Source organism: Colobus angolensis, unplaced genomic scaffold (assembly GCF_000951035.1).
Source record: "Colobus angolensis palliatus isolate OR3802 unplaced genomic scaffold, Cang.pa_1.0 Scaffold34, whole genome shotgun sequence".
Taxonomy (NCBI): Eukaryota; Metazoa; Chordata; class Mammalia; order Primates; family Cercopithecidae; genus Colobus; species Colobus angolensis.
This window is the reverse complement of record NW_012116710.1, coordinates 4,812,354-4,829,900: the sequence shown is the minus strand read 5'-3', so window position 1 is coordinate 4,829,900 and position 17,547 is coordinate 4,812,354. Positions and strand designations below refer to the sequence as shown.

The 17,547-nt window shown below is 51.1% G+C and overlaps 1 protein-coding gene across 1 annotated transcript in view; it reads right to left on the bottom strand.

Moving 5' to 3' along the window:
* Positions 1–17,547, bottom strand: part of SIPA1L3 (signal-induced proliferation-associated 1 like 3) — a 328,322-nt gene that overhangs the window by 60,589 nt on the left and 250,186 nt on the right. The window contains exons 11-13 of the mRNA XM_011952514.1: positions 17,172–17,423; positions 15,930–16,067; positions 5,681–5,808 (exon numbers count right to left, since the gene is read on the bottom strand). Coding sequence (XP_011807904.1) covers positions 5,681–5,808; positions 15,930–16,067; positions 17,172–17,423 — 518 coding nt within the window. The remainder of the gene's footprint in view (positions 1–5,680; positions 5,809–15,929; positions 16,068–17,171; positions 17,424–17,547) is intronic.

Genomic DNA, 17,547 nt, shown 5'->3' with positions numbered 1-17,547 from the left:
ATAAAAATTGACCAACCCCAGTGGAGGGCATTTAGATATTATCTATGGAAATCACAAATGCACTGAGGAGCTGAACGCTGGTGGTTTAACCCCAAAGCTGACTTTTGATCACTACGGTATTCAAGATCATTAACATAATGATAATTCCCATTAAGCGCGTGTTCTGTGTCAGGCGCTACCGTAAGCACTCTGCATACATCACCCTGATGTATCCTCCCAGTACCACTGTGAAGTGCTTATTAGGAGCATCTCCAACAGATGTGGAACAAGCCTCGGGGTAGTTAAGCAGCTGGTCCAAGGTCACACAGTAGGAAAGGGCCAGACAGGACGTGGGGCTCAGGCTGGCCTGGTTTAGTGCCCATGCTGTCAAACCCTGCCTCCTCCCTGGGCTTCACCAACAACAGCAATGCTGGCAGTGGTAGAGAGTGAGTGCCCGGTAGGCAGGAGGCCTTGTTCTAATGATGGGCCGTGGACTTGGACAGCATTATCTCACTGGACCCCCGCCAAACTGCCCTGGAAGGAGAGACACCTAGGATGTCCACTACAGGGGACCTGAGGCTGAGGGGGAGGAGGTCACTGCTGAGGCCACACACCAAGCACATGCCCGACTCAGAACTGCCCACCAGGCCTGTGGGACCCTGAGCCCGCAACCACAACACTGCCACCTCCGGTGCAAGCCCAGGGTACTCTCGGGCCCAGGTTCCTGCTGGGGAAGGTGGCCTGGGTGACCGGGCAGAGCACTCAGGGCCACTGCAGAGAATGGCCTGGCTGGACATCGTCTAGTCTCAGTTGAGGGTGTCACTGCCTGTGGGCTTTCACTGGGGAACCATGGATGCAAGAAAGTGGGGAGGCTGGCCTCTTTGTCCACCTTCCCTGCCTCCATTGATGGTTTACCTCTTTGGGACATCCTTATATGCCCAGAAGGTGCTGGTTCCCTGGGAGGCAGGCAGTCACGCTGGGAAACCACATTTATACAGAGCAAAACCCATGACAGTTACATCTGGCCTCAAAAACCACAGACAACGGACAACTCCAGCGCTCTGCCTCTGGGCTGACCGCTGCCCCTGACTTGAGACTCGAACTCAGATGCCCTGCAGCATCTCCACTTGGGTATCTGTCGGGCACTCTCACCGAACATGGCTAAGGCCAAGGTCAAGGGCTGTACCTTCCCCCACACCTGCGTCTCCCATGGTTTTCCTGCTCAGTTCATGGATTCTCCTTTCAGCTGCTGTGGCCAAAACCCCTGTGGCATCCTTGACTTCTCTCATGCCCACAACTAGGCATCATCAGGAAATTTGGTTAATGCTGCCTTTAAAATACTATATCCAGAACCGTGTATCTCCCCCTTCCTCTGTCCCCACCTGGTCCTGCTCTCACCCCACCTGACAGTAATCTGTAGCCAGGGGGCCCTTGGAACACCCGAGTCAGATCCTGCCCCTCTTCTGCACAGAAAACTGAGACCTGTGGCTCCTGTCCCACTCTCAGTACAGGACAGTGGCCTCCCTGTGGCCCACGAGGCTCCACATACTCTGCCCCTGTCCCCTCCCTGACCTCAGTTCTCACCACATGGGCCTCGTCACCACCACCTCAGGGTCTCCGACTACCTGTTCACTTTCCCTGGAATGTTCTCATTCCCACTGACTTCTTCGCATTATTTCAGCCTCACCTGAAATGTGATTCGCTCAGAGATGCCCTCCAAACCCTGTCAATGTCTTTCTGCAGGCTATGACAGTTTCCACTTTTTTTTTTTTTGTTTGAGACAGAGACTTGCTTTGTTGCCCAGGCTGGAGTGCAGTGGTGTGATCTTGGCTCACTGCAACCTCGCCTCCCGGGTTCAAGTGATTCTCCTGCCTCAGCCTCCCGAGTAGCTGGGATTACAGGCCCCTGCCACACCATCCAGCTAATTTTTGTATTTTTAGTAGCGATGGGGTTTCACCATGTTGGCCAGGCTGCTCTTGAACTCCGGACCTCAAGTGATCCTCCCGCCTTGGCCTCCCAAAGTGCTGGGATTACAGGTGTGAGCCACCACGCCCGGCCTAGTTTCCACATTACACTCAGCATTACTGTTGATGTTTCATCATCATCGTGCCCCTGTTATTATCCAATTCTCCCACCAGACTGTCAGCTCCAAGAAGACAGAAAACATGCCTGCCTGGCTCACCCGGTATCCCTGGCGCCCAGCCTGGTGGCATCATCAGTTGAATGCATGCACAGGTTGGAAGGCCAGCTTCCTCCCCATCCTGGCTGCCCCTGCATTCTCCTGCCCTGGCTCTGCCCTCAGCAGGCCCTGATCCTGGTTCTCTGGATCAGCCCTCAGTGACCTGCTGGCCTTCCTACCGCAACCTCGACATGCTGGGCAGGGGACAGCGTGAGAGATACGCTAAAACCCTGGGCCAGGCACAGTCTCAGGGCAGCCAGTGACCCTGGAGGCACCTTCCCAACCTGGGTGCTCTGAGGCCTGGGAAACGCTCATACTCTGTGGGTCAGGGATTGTGGGTGGAGCTTATGGGGGGGGGTCCTGGGACCCAACAGGGTTCTGTTCATATCCTGCTTAGTGACCTGGGACAAGTGACAACGTTTCTGTGCCTCATCGTCCTCCTCTCTGACCAGGGCCAGTCGCAGTGCCTACTCTGTCACGTTCCTGAGACGACTAAACACGAACGCATGTGCAGCGCTGCACACTGGATAGTCCACAAAACCGTGTGGCTGTTATTAAGATGGCTCGCTCCATCGGGGCTGGGCAAACCCCCACATCTGCTGTGAAGCCTGATCCTTCCTATCTTTAGTGAACTACCTTTTTTTTTTTTTTTTTTTGAGACAGGGTGTTGCTCTGTCGCCCAGGCTAGAGTGTAGTGGATCATGGCTCACTGCAGCCTCAAGCTGCAGCCATCCTTACCCCTCAGCCTCTTGAGCAGCTGGGACCATAGGTGCGCACTGCCACACCTAGCTATTTTTTTTTTTTTTTGTAGAGGCAGAGTCCCGCTAGGTTGCCCTTCTTGTTTCGAACTTCTAGCCTCAAGCAATCCTCCCACCTCAGCTTCCCAAAGTGCTAGGATTATAGGTGTGAGCCACTGTGCCCGACCTTTTTTCTGGGTCTTGAATACATTCTAGACCTCACAATGATTTCTTTTTTTATTTTTTAGACGGAGTGCCAGTCTATCTCCGAGGAATGCAATGCACAGTCTCAGCTCACTGCAACCTCTATCTCCTGGGTTCAAGCGATTCTCCTGCCTCAGCCTCTTGAGTAGCTGGGATTACAGGTGCATGCCAGCTAATTTTTGTATTTTTGGTAGAGGTGGGGTTTCATTATGTTGGTCAGGCTGGTCTTGAACTCCTGACCTCAAGTGATCCACCTGCCTCTGCCTCCCAAAGTGCTGGGATTACAGGCTTGAGCCACCGCACCTGGCCCAAAAAATGTTTTTAAAAAATAATAAATAAAACCACAATGTGATGGCACCACTTGCCCATCGGAATAAATGAAACACAGAGGCTGGTAGGCTGGTGAGGGCGTGGAGCAACTAGAACTCTCACATGTTGCTGGACAGAGTATAAGATGCTTTGTCATTTTGGGAAACAGTTTGGCACCTTCTTATAAAGTTAAACATACTGGCCCTGTGCGGTGGTTCACACCTGTAATCTCAGCACTTTGGGAGGCTGAGGCGGGTGGATCACTTGAGGTCAGGAGTTCAAGACCAGCCTGGGCAACATGTTGAAACCCTGTCTCTACTAAAAATACAAAATTAGCCGGGAGTGGTGGCGCATGCCTGAGGTTCCAGCTACTCGGGAGGCTGAGGCAGGAGAACTGCTTGAGCCTGGGAGGCGGAGGTTGCAGTGAGCTGAGATTGAGCCACTGCACTCCAGCTTGGGCAACAGAGTGAGACTCTGTCTCAAAAAAATAAACAATAATAAAACAAAATAAAATAAAAAAGTTAAACATATGACCTAGAAATTTCACTCCTAGGTGTATACCCTACAGAAATGTGAGCATATGTTCATCACAAGACAGGCACAACAATGTTCCCAGCAACACCGCTCTAGGCAGTCCCAACTGTAAACAACCCAAATGTCTATCAACACCAGGATGTGGCAATACATTGTGGCTCATTCAGACAGCCGGGGATACCGCTCAGATACTGCGATACACTGTGCATTCACAGGGCTGGCTGTCACCAATGTGACACTGAGTGACAGAAACCAGACACACAAACACAAAATAGACACAGTGTGATTCTGTATTCCATGAAATTCAAAACCAGGCAAAGCTCAGGCTATGAGAAGTAGGACAGGGTTCCTTTGGGGATACTAACTGGGAGGGGAATGGGCGTTTGGGGAGGCTAGCCATATTCTGTTTCCCGCCTGGGTGTGTCCACTCTGCGATAGATTATCAGGCTGTGCACTCATCACGTGGGCTCTTCTCTTTTCTTTTTTTTTTTTTGAGACGGAGTCTCGCTCTGTCGCCTGGGCTGGAGTGCAGTGGCCGGATCTCAGCTCACTGCAAGCTCCGCCTCCCGGGTTTATGCCATTCTCCTGCCTCAGCCTCCCGAGTAGCTGGGACTACAGGCGCCCGCCACCTCGCCTGGCTAGTTTTTTGTATTTTTTAGTAGAGACGGGGTTTCACTGGGTTAGCCAGGATGGTCTCGATCTCCTGACCTCGTGATCCGCCCGTCTCGGCCTCCCAAAGTGCTGGGATTACAGGCTTGAGCCACCACACCCGGCCCTCTTTTCTTTTTTTGAGACAGAGTCTTGCTCTGTCACTCAGGCTGGAGTGCATCAATCTCGGCTCAATGCAACCTCGGCCTCCTAGGTTCAAGCAATTCTCCTGCATCAGCCTCCCCAGTAGCTGGGATTACAGGCATGTACCACCACACCTGGCTAATTTTTGTATTTTTAGTAGAGACACGGTTTCACCTTGTTGGTCAGGCTGGCCTTGAACTCCTGACCTCAAATGATCCACCTGCCTTGGCCTGGCCTCTTTTTTATGAGAAAGTCTTGCTTTGTCACCCAGGCTGGAGTGCAGTGGCACGATCTCGGCTCACTGCAACCTCCGCCTCCCAGGTTCAGGCGATTCTCCTGCCTCAGCCTCCCGAGTAGCCGGGACTACAAACACGTGCCACCATGCCCGGGTAGTTTTTGTATTTTCAGTAGAGATAGGGTTTCACCATGTTGGCCAGGCTGGTCTCGAACTGCTGACCTCAGATGATCCTCCCACCTTGGCCTCCCAAAGTGCTGGGATTATAGGCGTGAGCCCCTGTACCTGGCCATGTGGGTTCTTAACATGTGCTGTATGTCCATAAAAGTTGAAAACAACATAGGAGGGTTTATGTAATGAGAAGCCACAGGACACAGTCAGTCCTGCTCCTGAGAGCACCATGTTTGATCTTTTCCAGCTACCTTCCCTGGTGGCTCCCAGCTCTGTGTCACACAGCTGCACACCGGCTCCAGCCTTATCAGCGGGAGCAGACGCAACCTGCCGATGCCCTGTCTGGACAGATAAGGATCTCGCTCCCTGGTTCCGCTGCTCTCCTGGGTGCCCTCTCTACTCTTACACGTGGCGCTTACAGCTTTCTTTCGTGTTTTATCTGTCACTGACAGGAGGGGGAGTGTCGCCTGTCAAGCTCTAAGTAAGAGGTCCAGTGGAGTGAGGTGGGCGAGTGGGCACAGCAGCTGGTGGGGGCCCTACCTGGCTTCTGGCGTTCCATGGTGCTCTCCTGGCTTGTCAGGCCGCCGGAAGAGGAGTCGCCGCTGGACGTCCCATCGTGGCTGAAGTGGGGATCAAGAGATAGCAAGGGGTGTGGGGCAGCCGTGTACCTGCAGGGGAAGAGAGGAGACGTGCCCAGTGTGAAAGAGCAGCCTGTGTCCAAAACCACCTGAGACTCAGCCTTGCTCACCAGTGGGGTTTTAGACACACGGGAGGCTCCGCCGTGGATGAGAGAGAGAAAGCTGTTAGCAAGGCTGGATGAGTAAGCCTGGAAACGTGCTATTAGCTGCGGGTCCGGGATGAGAGTCTTGCCTGGGAAGCCTGCCAGGGAGCTGGTGGTGGTGGGGCAAGGCGGGTTCCTCGGGGAAGGAGGGGGCAGAGGCCGCTTGGGCCGACAGCCCTACCCCTGGGCTCCTCTCAGGGGTCCTGTTTTCTGGCTGTCACATGGGGTGAATGTCCCCAGCAGCTACTGCCCCAGGCCTATCTCGGGCTGCCTTGCTCTCTGATGGAGACAGCAGGCTAGGGAAGCACTCATGGGTGCAGCAGGCCCTGAGTTGGGCAATTGGGGCTTCAAGCCTCACCATGGCCTCTTGCTTAGACAGATGCAGCCACTTCCTAGCCCCGAGCCTCAGTTTCCTTAGCTGTCAAGAGGCAATAACAGTAAGCCCTTCTCAGGACTGAAGGATGCCCTGTCATGCCCAGTGTTTAGCCATGGGCTGACTCCTGACACATGGTAACTTGGGACATCTGGCTGATGGGCTAGAACTCTGTCTGTTCTACCATGGCCAGCTCACCAGGTAACATTTTCTACCTCATAGGGTTGGGGAGTGGATGGAATAAAGTTATCCCCTAGACAGAGGTCCTCCTGGAGGCCGGCTTCACACACTCACAGGCAAGGCTAGGATTTAAGGGAGGTGGCGGTAGAAGGCTCTCACTGTGCCCTCATGTCCCAGTGGCATTCTTTTTTTTATTTTTTTATTTTTTTTGAGACGGGGTCTCGCTCTGTCAACCAGGCTGGAGTGCAGTGGCACAATCTCAGCTCACTGCATCCTCTGCCTCCCAGCTTAAGCGATCCTCCCACCTCAGCCTCTTGAGTAGCTGGTACTATAGGTGCATGTTACCATGCCTGGCTAATTTTTAGTATTTTTTGTAGAGATGGGTTTCACTATGTTGCCCAGGCTGGTCTCAAACTCCTGGGCCCAAGCGATCTGCCTACTTCAGCTTCCCAAAGCGCTGGGACTACAGGTGTGAGCCACCACGCCAAGCCCCAGCGGCCCTTGTCTACAACCATGGGGTGAGTCTTGTAGACACTTCCTAATGTCCAGTCCTCCCTGGATCACAGTTGGTCGTGGTAGAAAGTCTTCTCCCTGCCTCAGGTTGGTTCAGAGACAGGCCTGTGACCCAATTTTGGCTGATGAGACATGAAGGGAGGTCAGAGTTATTAAGACGCCCACAAAACGTTTCCAGTTCTCCACTTCCAAGCAGGTGGCAGGACACACTTCCGGGTCCCTTGAGACTGGCTGAATGGGAACAGCGCTCGTAGCTGAGCTGTCAGGGAAGTGACTTGGAGTTGCTGGCTGCCTGCGGAGCCTGGGTCCTGCGAGGTCCCTGCCAACCAGCAGTGGAACTAAGGAGGGGGTTGAGAAATAAACTTTGCTGATTTAAGCCACAGAGACTTTCAGGTGTCTGTTACCCAGCACCGTCTGACTGAAACAGGGTAAGTCTGCCCAGAGGCTTCTGGGAAATCTCCTTGCTCCTAAGAGGGATGACAAGAAAAGATGGCCTCTCTTTGCCCTCCAGATGCTGTTGGGTCCAGATTTAACATCACAAGCTGCTGCTGCCCTCTTGCTACCAGCCTGCAGGTGAGGCCCACTCTGATGATGGAAGAGAGGAGGCAGAAGGAATCTGGCCCTTGATAATGTGGTCAAGAAGCTGGGTTCACCCTCCCTGGAACCTGCCCTGCTCCTGAATTTCCTTTTCTGTGAGATAACAAATTCCTACAATGTTTGAGCCAAAGTTTGGTTGCTTCAGCCAGAAGAACCTCACTGACACAGGCCCTGTGCTCTGGGGGAGTTACTGAGCCTCCATTAGTAATGTTGATATTAGCCAGGCGTGGTGGCTCATGCCTGTAATCCTAGCACTTTGGGAGGCCGAGGTAGGCGGATCACTAGAGCTCAGGAGTTCGAGACCAGCCTGGCCAATATGGCAAAACTTCGTCTCTACTAAAAATACAAAAATTAGCCAGGTGTGGTGGTGTGTGCCTGTGACGTCCCAGCTACTTGGGAGGCTGAGGCAGGAGAATCACTTGAACCCGGGACGGGGAGGTTGCAGGTTGCAATGAGCCAAGATTGCATCACTGTGCTCCAGCCTGGACGACAGAGTGAGAGTCCATTTCAAAAAAACAAAAAACAACAAAAAAAAGTGTTGATATTGCAATTCCCTGGTTGTCTCCTGGCACCTGTACTTTCAACTTGGGAGGATCTGGCAGGGGGAGACGAGGTGATAAACTGGGATCCCCCAAGATGCCAAAGAGGAAGTAATTGACTTATTCAGGGTCATCCTGCCAGCTCAAAGCCAGGACTGTCTCTACAGAGACAGTCTAACCCCCTGGCTTCAACGCCCTGAGCACAGTAGAGGGGTGTTTCAAGGAGCACTGCACTCTCTGAAAACTCAACTTTACTCACTTGCCAGGAAAAAACACACCATCCTCCTTGCCCTTAACCAGACCTTGACCTCTGACACTTCCAGGAAAGGAAGACAGAGCCCAAACACAGGATGTACAAAACGTGAATTCTTACTTTTCTCGAAGTCTGAGGGCCCAGTTTCCAGCAATCAAAGGGATTTTACAAAAGCAACTCTGACTATAAGCAATCTTCACCTTACTAGCTGACTTCACACCTGGCTAGCTGCCTCGTAAAATGTGGCTCCATCCTTGCTGGAGATCGGAGTGTTGATGCACTTATTCAGTTTTCCCAAAAAGTCGCTGTGAAATCCTCAGCACTCAGGAAAAATGGCTAGGATGAGCCCGGGGAGAGCAGAAAGTCTGAGTGGCAGACGCTGCAGGCTGCTCCCCATGACTAGCCTCTCCTTCCTCCTTGGTAACAGAATCCCAACTGTATCTGGGGCAGCAATGAGACTGGATCACCAGACTACATGTCCCAGGATCCCTTGCAGCTCTGGCCAATGAGATAAAAGTGGAGGCGCCACACGTGACTTCCAGCTTCGAAGCCACCTCACCAGTGTGCTGCGAGTGCCTTTGCCTCACCACCTCCTCAAGGCTACAGCTTGAAAAGCCACCTTGAACCAGGAGGCAAAAGGCCAAGGACAGCGATACATCAAGGAAGAGGGGCCTGGTTTCCTGTCAATGTGGGGAAAGAAACAATCTTGTCAGAACTACTATTTTGTATACTATGCAGCTAAACCTAATCGTAACAGATAGACCCTTCTCTTTCGTTGGGCATATTTGACCTTGTTTCATCTCTCAGCTACTCTCCCCAATCAGACAACCTGTACTTTATCCAACCATGACTTCTCTTGCTAACAAGACTTTTTTTGTTTTTTTGAGACGAAGTCTTGACCTATTGCTTAGGCTGGAGTGCAGCAGTGACGCGAACTTCCACTTCCAGTGTTCAACCGATATTCTCTTGCCTCAGCCTCCCAAGGGAAGACAGGCACGCGCCAAGATGCCAAGCTAATTTTTGTATTTTTAGTAGAGATGAGGTTTCACCATATTGGCCAGGCTGGTCTCAAACTCCTCAAGTGATCTGCTTGCAACTGCCCACCTCGGCCTCCCAAAGTGCTGGGATTATAGGTGTGAGCCACTGTGCCCCACTCAACTAACAAGACTTTTTATCATCCCAATGCAAACTGACCTGTGTTGGCCATTCATTGGGATGCTGAACATATCCCATCTGGGACCATGTCTATCACTGTCCAATTTTGGTCAAACTGATTGGAAATCGGGACATCCCAGCATCTCATCACACACAGCTCTGGGGAAACATCTCTGGCAGTACAGAAGATCAAATTGCTGTCTTTAACCTCATCTGAGTAATTTTAAAGTAATTATCTCTTTTTGGAAGATAACTCACTTTATAGATAAAGGGTTTGGGGTTTTGGGAGGAGCTGACTAGCTGTCGTTTCAGGTGTCTCCAGGCAGAAGCTGGAGGTACTAACTCTGGGGAGGCACCTCACGGGGAGCAGGGTTGGGCTATGGGATGCTGGCTTGAGCTTCCCTTTTGGCCACAGAGGAAAGCACCAAGACAGACAGCACTGTGGGCAGGAGCCTCGCCGGGCAGAGCTCCCGCCTGCTCTGTCAGTCTCACACACCAACCGATGGAACAATAGACAGGTAAATGACAGGATGCCTGGGCAAAATGATGGTCAGATGATGTAGCCTTGTTGGCTGCCACCCCAGCAGTCATCACCTTCTCTGTTCCTGCTTGCCCAGATTCCACTCTGGCAGCCAGCCCTCTGTCAACGTGACTTGAGTAAATCCTGACAGTTAACACAGCCACAGGGGTGCAATGTAACCTTGCCAGGGGTTGAGGGGTGGGCAAGTGATCCAGTTCCTTCCTTCCTTTTTTTTTTTTTTTTCTGAGACAGAGTCTTGTTCTGTTACCCAGGTTAGAGTGCAGTGGCACGATCTCAGCTCACTGCAACCTCCGCCTCCCGGGTTCAAGTGATTCTCCTGCCTCAGCCTCCTGAGTAGCTGGGACTACAGGCACCTGCCACCGCGCCCAGGCTAACTTTTGTATTTTTAGTAGAGACGGGGTTTCACCATCTTGGCCAGGCTGGTCTCAAACTCCTGACCTCGTGATCCACCCACCTCGGCCTCCCAAAGTGCTAGGATTACAGGCTTGAGCCACCGAGCCCAGCCCCTTCCCTCTTAATTAATTAATTATTTTGGGACAGAGTTTCAGTCTGTCACCCAGGCTGGAGTGCAATGTTGCACACCTGGCTCACTGAAGCCTTGACAGCCCAGGCCCAAGCAATCCTCCCACCTCAGCCTCCCAAAGTGCTATGTCAGGGTGAGTCCTCTGGAACCATAGTCCTGGGTTCTCATCTTGGCTCTGTTACATCCTGGCAGAGTGACCTTAGCCAAGTGAATTCACCTCACTGAACTATAGTTTTCCCTCCGTAAAATGAGGGTAATTAAACTACCCACCTCAAGGAGTTGCTGAGAGGTGTCGCTGAGATCACGCATAGAGATCAATGGAACTCAGAAACAGATCCACACAAGGATATCCAATTAATTCTGCACTCCCCCATTTTTGCCTTAAGGAACAAAAGCAGTTTTTGCCTTAAGGAACAAAAGCAGTACAGTGGAGTGGGGGTAACCTTTTCAATAAAGGAACCTCAACCTAAACCTCTCACCTTATACAAAAATTAAAACAAAACTCAAAATGGATCATGGACTTAAATGTAAAACAGTAAAACTTCCAGAAAAAAACACGAGAAAATCTTCAGGACCCAGCACTAAGCAGAGTTCTTAGACAACACCAAAAACCTGATCCATAAAATTAAAAAACAACAACAAAAAAGATAATTTGGGCCTTATCAAAATAAAAAACTTAGACCGGGTATGGTGGCTCATGCCCGTAATCCCAGCACTTTGGGAGGCCAAGGCAGGAGGATCACTTTAGCCCAGGAGTTTGAGACCAGCCTGGATAACATGGCGAAACCCTGTCTCTACTAAAAATACAAAAACTAGCTGGGACGGTTGTGCGTACCTGTAATCCCAGCTTCATGGGAGGTTGAGGCATGAGAATCGCTTGAACCTGGGAGGCAGAAGTTGCAGTGAGCCGAGATGGCACCCTGTACTCCGGCCTGGGCAACAGAGCAAGACTCCGTCTCAAAAAATAAATAAATAAATGCATAAAAATAAAAAATAAAATAAAAAACTTTTGTTCTGTGAAAGACCCTGTAAAAAAGACAAACTAAAGGCTGGGAGGAAACATTTGCAAATCGCATATCTGACAAAGGACTTGTATTTAGAACGTCCAAAGAACTCTCAGACACTGAACACCATTGCATCCAATTAGAAGACGCAAAAAGACACGCACAGGCACTTCACTGAAGAGGATACAGGATTGGCAAATAAGGCACGAAAAGGTGTTCAACATCTTTAGCCATTAGGAACATGCACATTAAAATCACAGGGAGATATCGTTGCACACCTATCAAAAGAGCTAAAATGAGAAACAGTGACAACGCCAAATGTGAGGATGTGCAGACCCGGATCACTCACGCTCTGCTGGTGGGAATATAAAATGATACAGACACTCTGGAAAACAGTTTGGCAGTTCCTTTTCAAACTAAAAATGGACTTACCATACGGTAAGCAATTGTACTCCTGGGCATTTATCCCAGAGAAATGAAAACTTATTTTCATGCAGAAACCTGTATGCCTGAATGTACATGTTCACCACATGAATATTTATAATAGCCAAAACTCGGAAACTACCCAAATGTCTTTCTTTTTAAATTTTTTAAAAAATATATTTTTAATATTTTAAAAAACTTTATTTCAACCCAGGAGCATAGATTCAAAGTGTCCTGAATATGCACTCCCCCAAATGTCTTTTGATGGGTGAGTGGTTAAACTGTGGTATAGGGTGAGTGGTTAAACTGTGGTATATCCAGACCACAGAATAAACAGCATAATGAATGAACTAGAGACTTGCGATAACATGGATGAACCTTAAGGATATTCTGCTGAGTGAAAAAGACAACCTCTGAAGCATATGTATATCCAATTTCTTTTATCTAACATTCATCATGAAATAACAACAATTAAAGAAGACAGGCTGGGTGCGGTGGCTCACGCCTGTAATCCTAGCACTTTGGGATGTCCAGGTTGCCTGAGGATGGCTTGAGGCAAGGACTTCAAGACCAGTCTCGGCAACACAGGGAGACCTTGTCTCTATGAAAGAAAAGAAAAATTGGCTGGGTGTGGTGGTGCATGCCTGCAGTCCTAGCTACTTGCAAGGCTGAGATGGGAGGACTGCGTGTGCCCAGGAGAGTGAGGCTTCAGTGAGCTATGATCATGCCATTGCACTCCAGCCTGGCTGACAGAGTGAGACTGTGTCTCCAAAAAAAAAAAAAAAAAAAAAAAGAGCCTCAGAACAGATGAATGGTGAATGCTAGGGGTTAGGCATAGGGGGAGGAGATGGGCGTGGCTATAAAAGGACAGCGTGAGGCACCCCGTGATGGTTACACAAGACTTCACGTGTGATAAAATTGCGCACAGCTACAGACACACACACACAAATGAGTGCATGCATAACTGGTGAATTCCGAATAAGCTGTAGGCCTGTACCCATGTCAACCTCCTGCTTTGATATTGCGTTATAACCATACAAGATGTTAACAATAGGGGAGGCTGCGTGAAGGATTCAGGCTCACAAGACCTCCCTGTATGTTTTTTTTTTTTTTTTTTGAGATGGAGTTTTTGTTCTTGTTGCCCAGGCTAGAGTGCAGTGGCACAATCTTGGCTCACTGCAACCTCCACCTAGCGGGTTCAAGCGATTCTCTCGCCTCAGTTTCCTGAGTAGCTGGGATTACAGGTGCATACCACCACACCCAGCTAATTTTTTTTGTATTTTTAGTAGACATGGGGTTTCATCATGTTGGCCAGGCTGGTCTCGAACTCCTGACCTCAGATGATCCACCCACCTTGGCCTCCCAAAGTGCAGGGATTACAGGCATGAGCCACTGTGCCTGGCCACCTGTATGTGTTTTTTTTTGGCAACTTCCTGTGACTCAATAATTATTACAAAATAAAAAGTTCAAAGAAAATATAAAGGGAGATACCAAGATTTTAGGGAAAAACAAAAACAAAAACAAAACAGTTCCCAAGAGCTTTCGGTAACACCACTGCCACCACCTTTGTTACTGGCAAGTTGCTCTAACTGCCATTTACAACCTCAGCCCCTGCTGTCGCCTGGGTGCCCCCACACCCCGTGTCCCACACACACCAGATTCCTCTCCGATTCTCCCGTGTTTCACAGAGTCCTGTTTGTTCATGTCTGTGGCCTTTGCTCTGTTTGGAATGACTTTTTCTCTCCTCTCTGTGGCAAACTCCTAATAGTCCCTCAAAATTCTGTTCAGATGTCACCTCCTCCAGGCAGCCAGCCTAGACCTCCAGGGCTGGGCTGTGTTCCCTCTTCCTCTATTAGAGTGCTCATCAGAGTGCACGTGGTTTTTACCATCCTCTCCATCACGATCAGCAAGGGCTGACTACAGAACCCCCTCGTCACTGAGTATCTCAGATACTCCTCCCGGCACGCCAGAAAGCTCTTGAGACCCTTTGCCGAATGAAAGCTGAATGGTGTGGCTGCTAGAAGAAGAAACAGTCGGTATGCTTCCCCAGTTGAACAAGAGGCTTAGAATCTAACAATGGATGAGTGTGGCGACTCTCAGAGAATGGTCTCTGGTGCAGCCCTGAACCTACCAGGCCAGAAATTCGGGGCTCAGGCCCAGTAATCTGTATTTTAACAAGTCCTCCTCCGGATGATTCCAATGCCTGCTAAAGACTGAGAACCACTGGTCTGGTGGCCTGATTCCTGGTCTTAAGGTAGGTGGTTTCATTTTTAACAAACCCGCTCACTCCATCCTTTCATCCAATATATACCAAAGATCAGCCACGTGTCGAACTCTGTACTATGTGATGGGAGGTCTTGAAGAGCACGCTTACGCTCTCTCTTTCTCGCTCTCTTACAGGTGCATACACATGCACATGCGCAAGCACGCACTCTTAGCTGGCTAATAAAGATGGAGAGTGTGCTCAAGGCCACAATCAGGAAATACACAGGGAATTGGGGGGCAGTGCCTTGCCTCAAGAGGGCGCTCCAGAGAAGCGTTCTGGAGAGGGGCACAGAAGCTCGAGTTGGTAGGACAGGGGGAGTGGGGGTGAGGAGTGTGAAGCACATTCAGGCCAAGGAAGGAATACCATCAAGGCTGTGAAATGCAGACAGTCCCCCTAGGAAGCTGGGAGTGGCCAGTGTGGCTGATGTGTGGCACTGCACAAGACTCGCAGGGTGCCAGGGGCCTTGGTGGCCACAGGGAGGGGCCAAAGCTGTGTCCTGAGGGCTCTGGGAGTGGTGAGAGGGTTTGGAGCAGGGGACAGGCATGTTCAGATATAGAAAGATCTGGACGGGCACGGGCGCTCACACTTGTAATCCCAGAACTTTGGGAAGCTGAGGTGGGCAGATCACTTGAGGTCAGGAGTTTGAGACCAGTCTGGCCAACATGGTGAAACTCTGTCTCTACTAAAAATACAAAAATTAGCTGGGCGTGGTGGTGGGAGCCTGTAGTCCCAGCTACTCAGGAGGCTGAGGCAGGAGAATCACTTGAACCTGGGAGGCAGAGGTTGCAGTCAGCCAAGATCATGCCACTATACTCTAGCCTGGGCAACAGAGCGGTCTCCAAAAAAAAAAAAAAAAAAGGACACAGAAAGATCCCTCTGGCTGTTAAGTGGAGGCTAGACCAGAGGAGGTGAGATGAAGGCTGGAAGCCCACTGTGGTGGCCTGGGCAAGAAAGCAGGGAAAGGAGGCGGGATGGGTGACACAGATGCTCAGGAGGAGGACCACTGCAGGGAGAAGGAGGAAGGGGACATTCACAGGAAGAGGCCCATAGCTCAGGCCCAAGGACTGGGATTGATGTGGCTGCCCCAGGGACCTGGGGGCGGAGGAAGAACAGAGGGCACGAGGGCTGAAGGCAGCTGGGGAGTAAGCTCAGCCAGAGCCAGAGCCTGAAGGGCCTTGAATGCCAGGTTTATCCTGAGGACACTGGGGAGTCATGGAAGGTTTGGGGAGATCTCTCAGGCTGCCAGGTTGCAGATGGACACAAGCGGGCACAACTGAAGCCTGAAAGATCTTGAAAACTGGGTAATGCTGGCAGCCAGGTCGTAGGGACTTAGGGCTGGAGAGAGTTAGATGTGTGGCCGTGCTGGATGGTGGACGCTCTTCCTCAACAGGTGTCAAGAGAATAGCAACCACAATTCTGCTGCAAGGAAAGCCAACGATGGGTCCCACCCAGCCCGGCCCAGTTTAGCTCCAAAACATGAGACATAACCACCCCATAGGGCTGAGTCCTCTGAGGACCTTCAGGGGTCCAGAAACACCATAAAATGGCAAATAAAATTGTGGGGGTGTGCATTTCCTGGGGAAGAAGGAGCCACAGTTTTCATCAGATCCCTTAACATGAAAAGAATGGAGAGAGGCTGACCTTTCTGGGGATGGCTTGTATCTCACATAGGTGGCCGAGCCGGGGGTGGAGAAGCTCCCAGAAGGCTGTCGGTAGGGAGGGACTCTGTCGGCCCCTGCTGGTGATACTGTGTAAGGGGTTTCTGGGAAGCTGACAGGCCTGGAAGGAGACAAGGGGAGGAAGGAGGCAGAGGGTGAGTGGGAGGGTACCCCTGCCCTGGGAGGATGGACGGACGGACCGACAGACCTTTCCCCTGCCCAGCCACATCCCTTCTGCTGTCCACTGCTCAGGATGAAGGGGAGGATGCTGAGCACAGGGTGAGAGAAGCTGGGATGCCCCTCTGCCCCCTCTTCCCGGATCCACTGCAGCTGCCCCCAACCCACAGCTTTTGCAGGCTGCCCAAGACCGTTCTCGCCTCTGCCCCCCGGGGACAAGATGTCCCTCTGCAAGTTGGATTCCTTCATTTTTGGGGAAAATTTTCTTTTTATCTTTTAATATATAATATCTTCAAAAGAGTATCTGTAAGTTACATTTGTCATCATCATAAAACTAACTCCCTGAAGGTACCACCCAACCCTGGGACTAGAACAGTGGTGATAACATCTATCCATGGGCTTCCCCACTTCCATTTCCCTGCCTCCTCCAGGAAGAAATCACTGTCCTAAATTTTGTGCTTATCAGTCCCTTCACCTTAAAAATAACAGTTTTTTTTTTTTTTCAGAGAAGAGGTATTGCTCAGTCTGGGGTGCTGTGGTGCAATCACAGCTCACTGCAGCCTCCAACTCCTGGGCTCAAGCCATCCTCCCACCTCAGCCTCCTGGGTGGCTGGGACCACAGGTGCGCATCACGCCTGGCTAATTTTTAATAAATGTTTTTTGTAGAGTCAGCGTTCCGCTGTGTTACCCAAGCTCTCTAACTCCTGGCCTCAAGCAATGCTCCTGCCTTGACCTCCCACAATGTTGGGATCACAGGCGTGAGCCACTGTGCCCAGCCTAAAAAAGCAGAGCTTTAATCGTCTACTTAGTATACTGAATTTCTAACTCAGATGCTGAGCTCCCCAGCACTGGGTCCCAAACAAGAGGCCTATGGTGAAAGCCGAAGGGAAGGAGGGAGGGAGAAACAAGGGAGCCGTAAGGATAAGAAGGAAGGTCGAAAGCCTGAGGCGATGAAGAGGATGGAGGAAATAGTGCGGAGAGGGAGGGGCGGAGGACAGGTGTGGGCCGGTGGGGATTGGGAAGTGCTTGCCCCCCCGCAAGTGCTTACCTCTTGCTGTGCAGTGGCTGGGACTCCCGGAAGGGGACTATGGGGGTCTGCTTCAGGGGCCGGCTCAGGGACTGGGCGTGGCCGGGGGTAGCTGGAGTGGCCCACTTGGAGGCTGGTAGAGAGTTATGGGATGCGGGCCCGCTCCACTGCCAGGGAGCATTGCTGCGGTATGGGGGCCGGCCCCCAGGAGTGATGCTTTCCTGCTCTGTCTTGGGCTCCGAGGTATTCATGTCATAGGTCTCCGGCCAACCCCTGGGGAGAGAATCTGTGTTATTCAGAAAGACCCCAGCCCGCCAACATGTGGGCCTGCTGTCTAGGCTGGGTTCTCCTGGCCCAATACAAACCGAGATGGCCTATTTTTTTTTTTTTTTTTTTT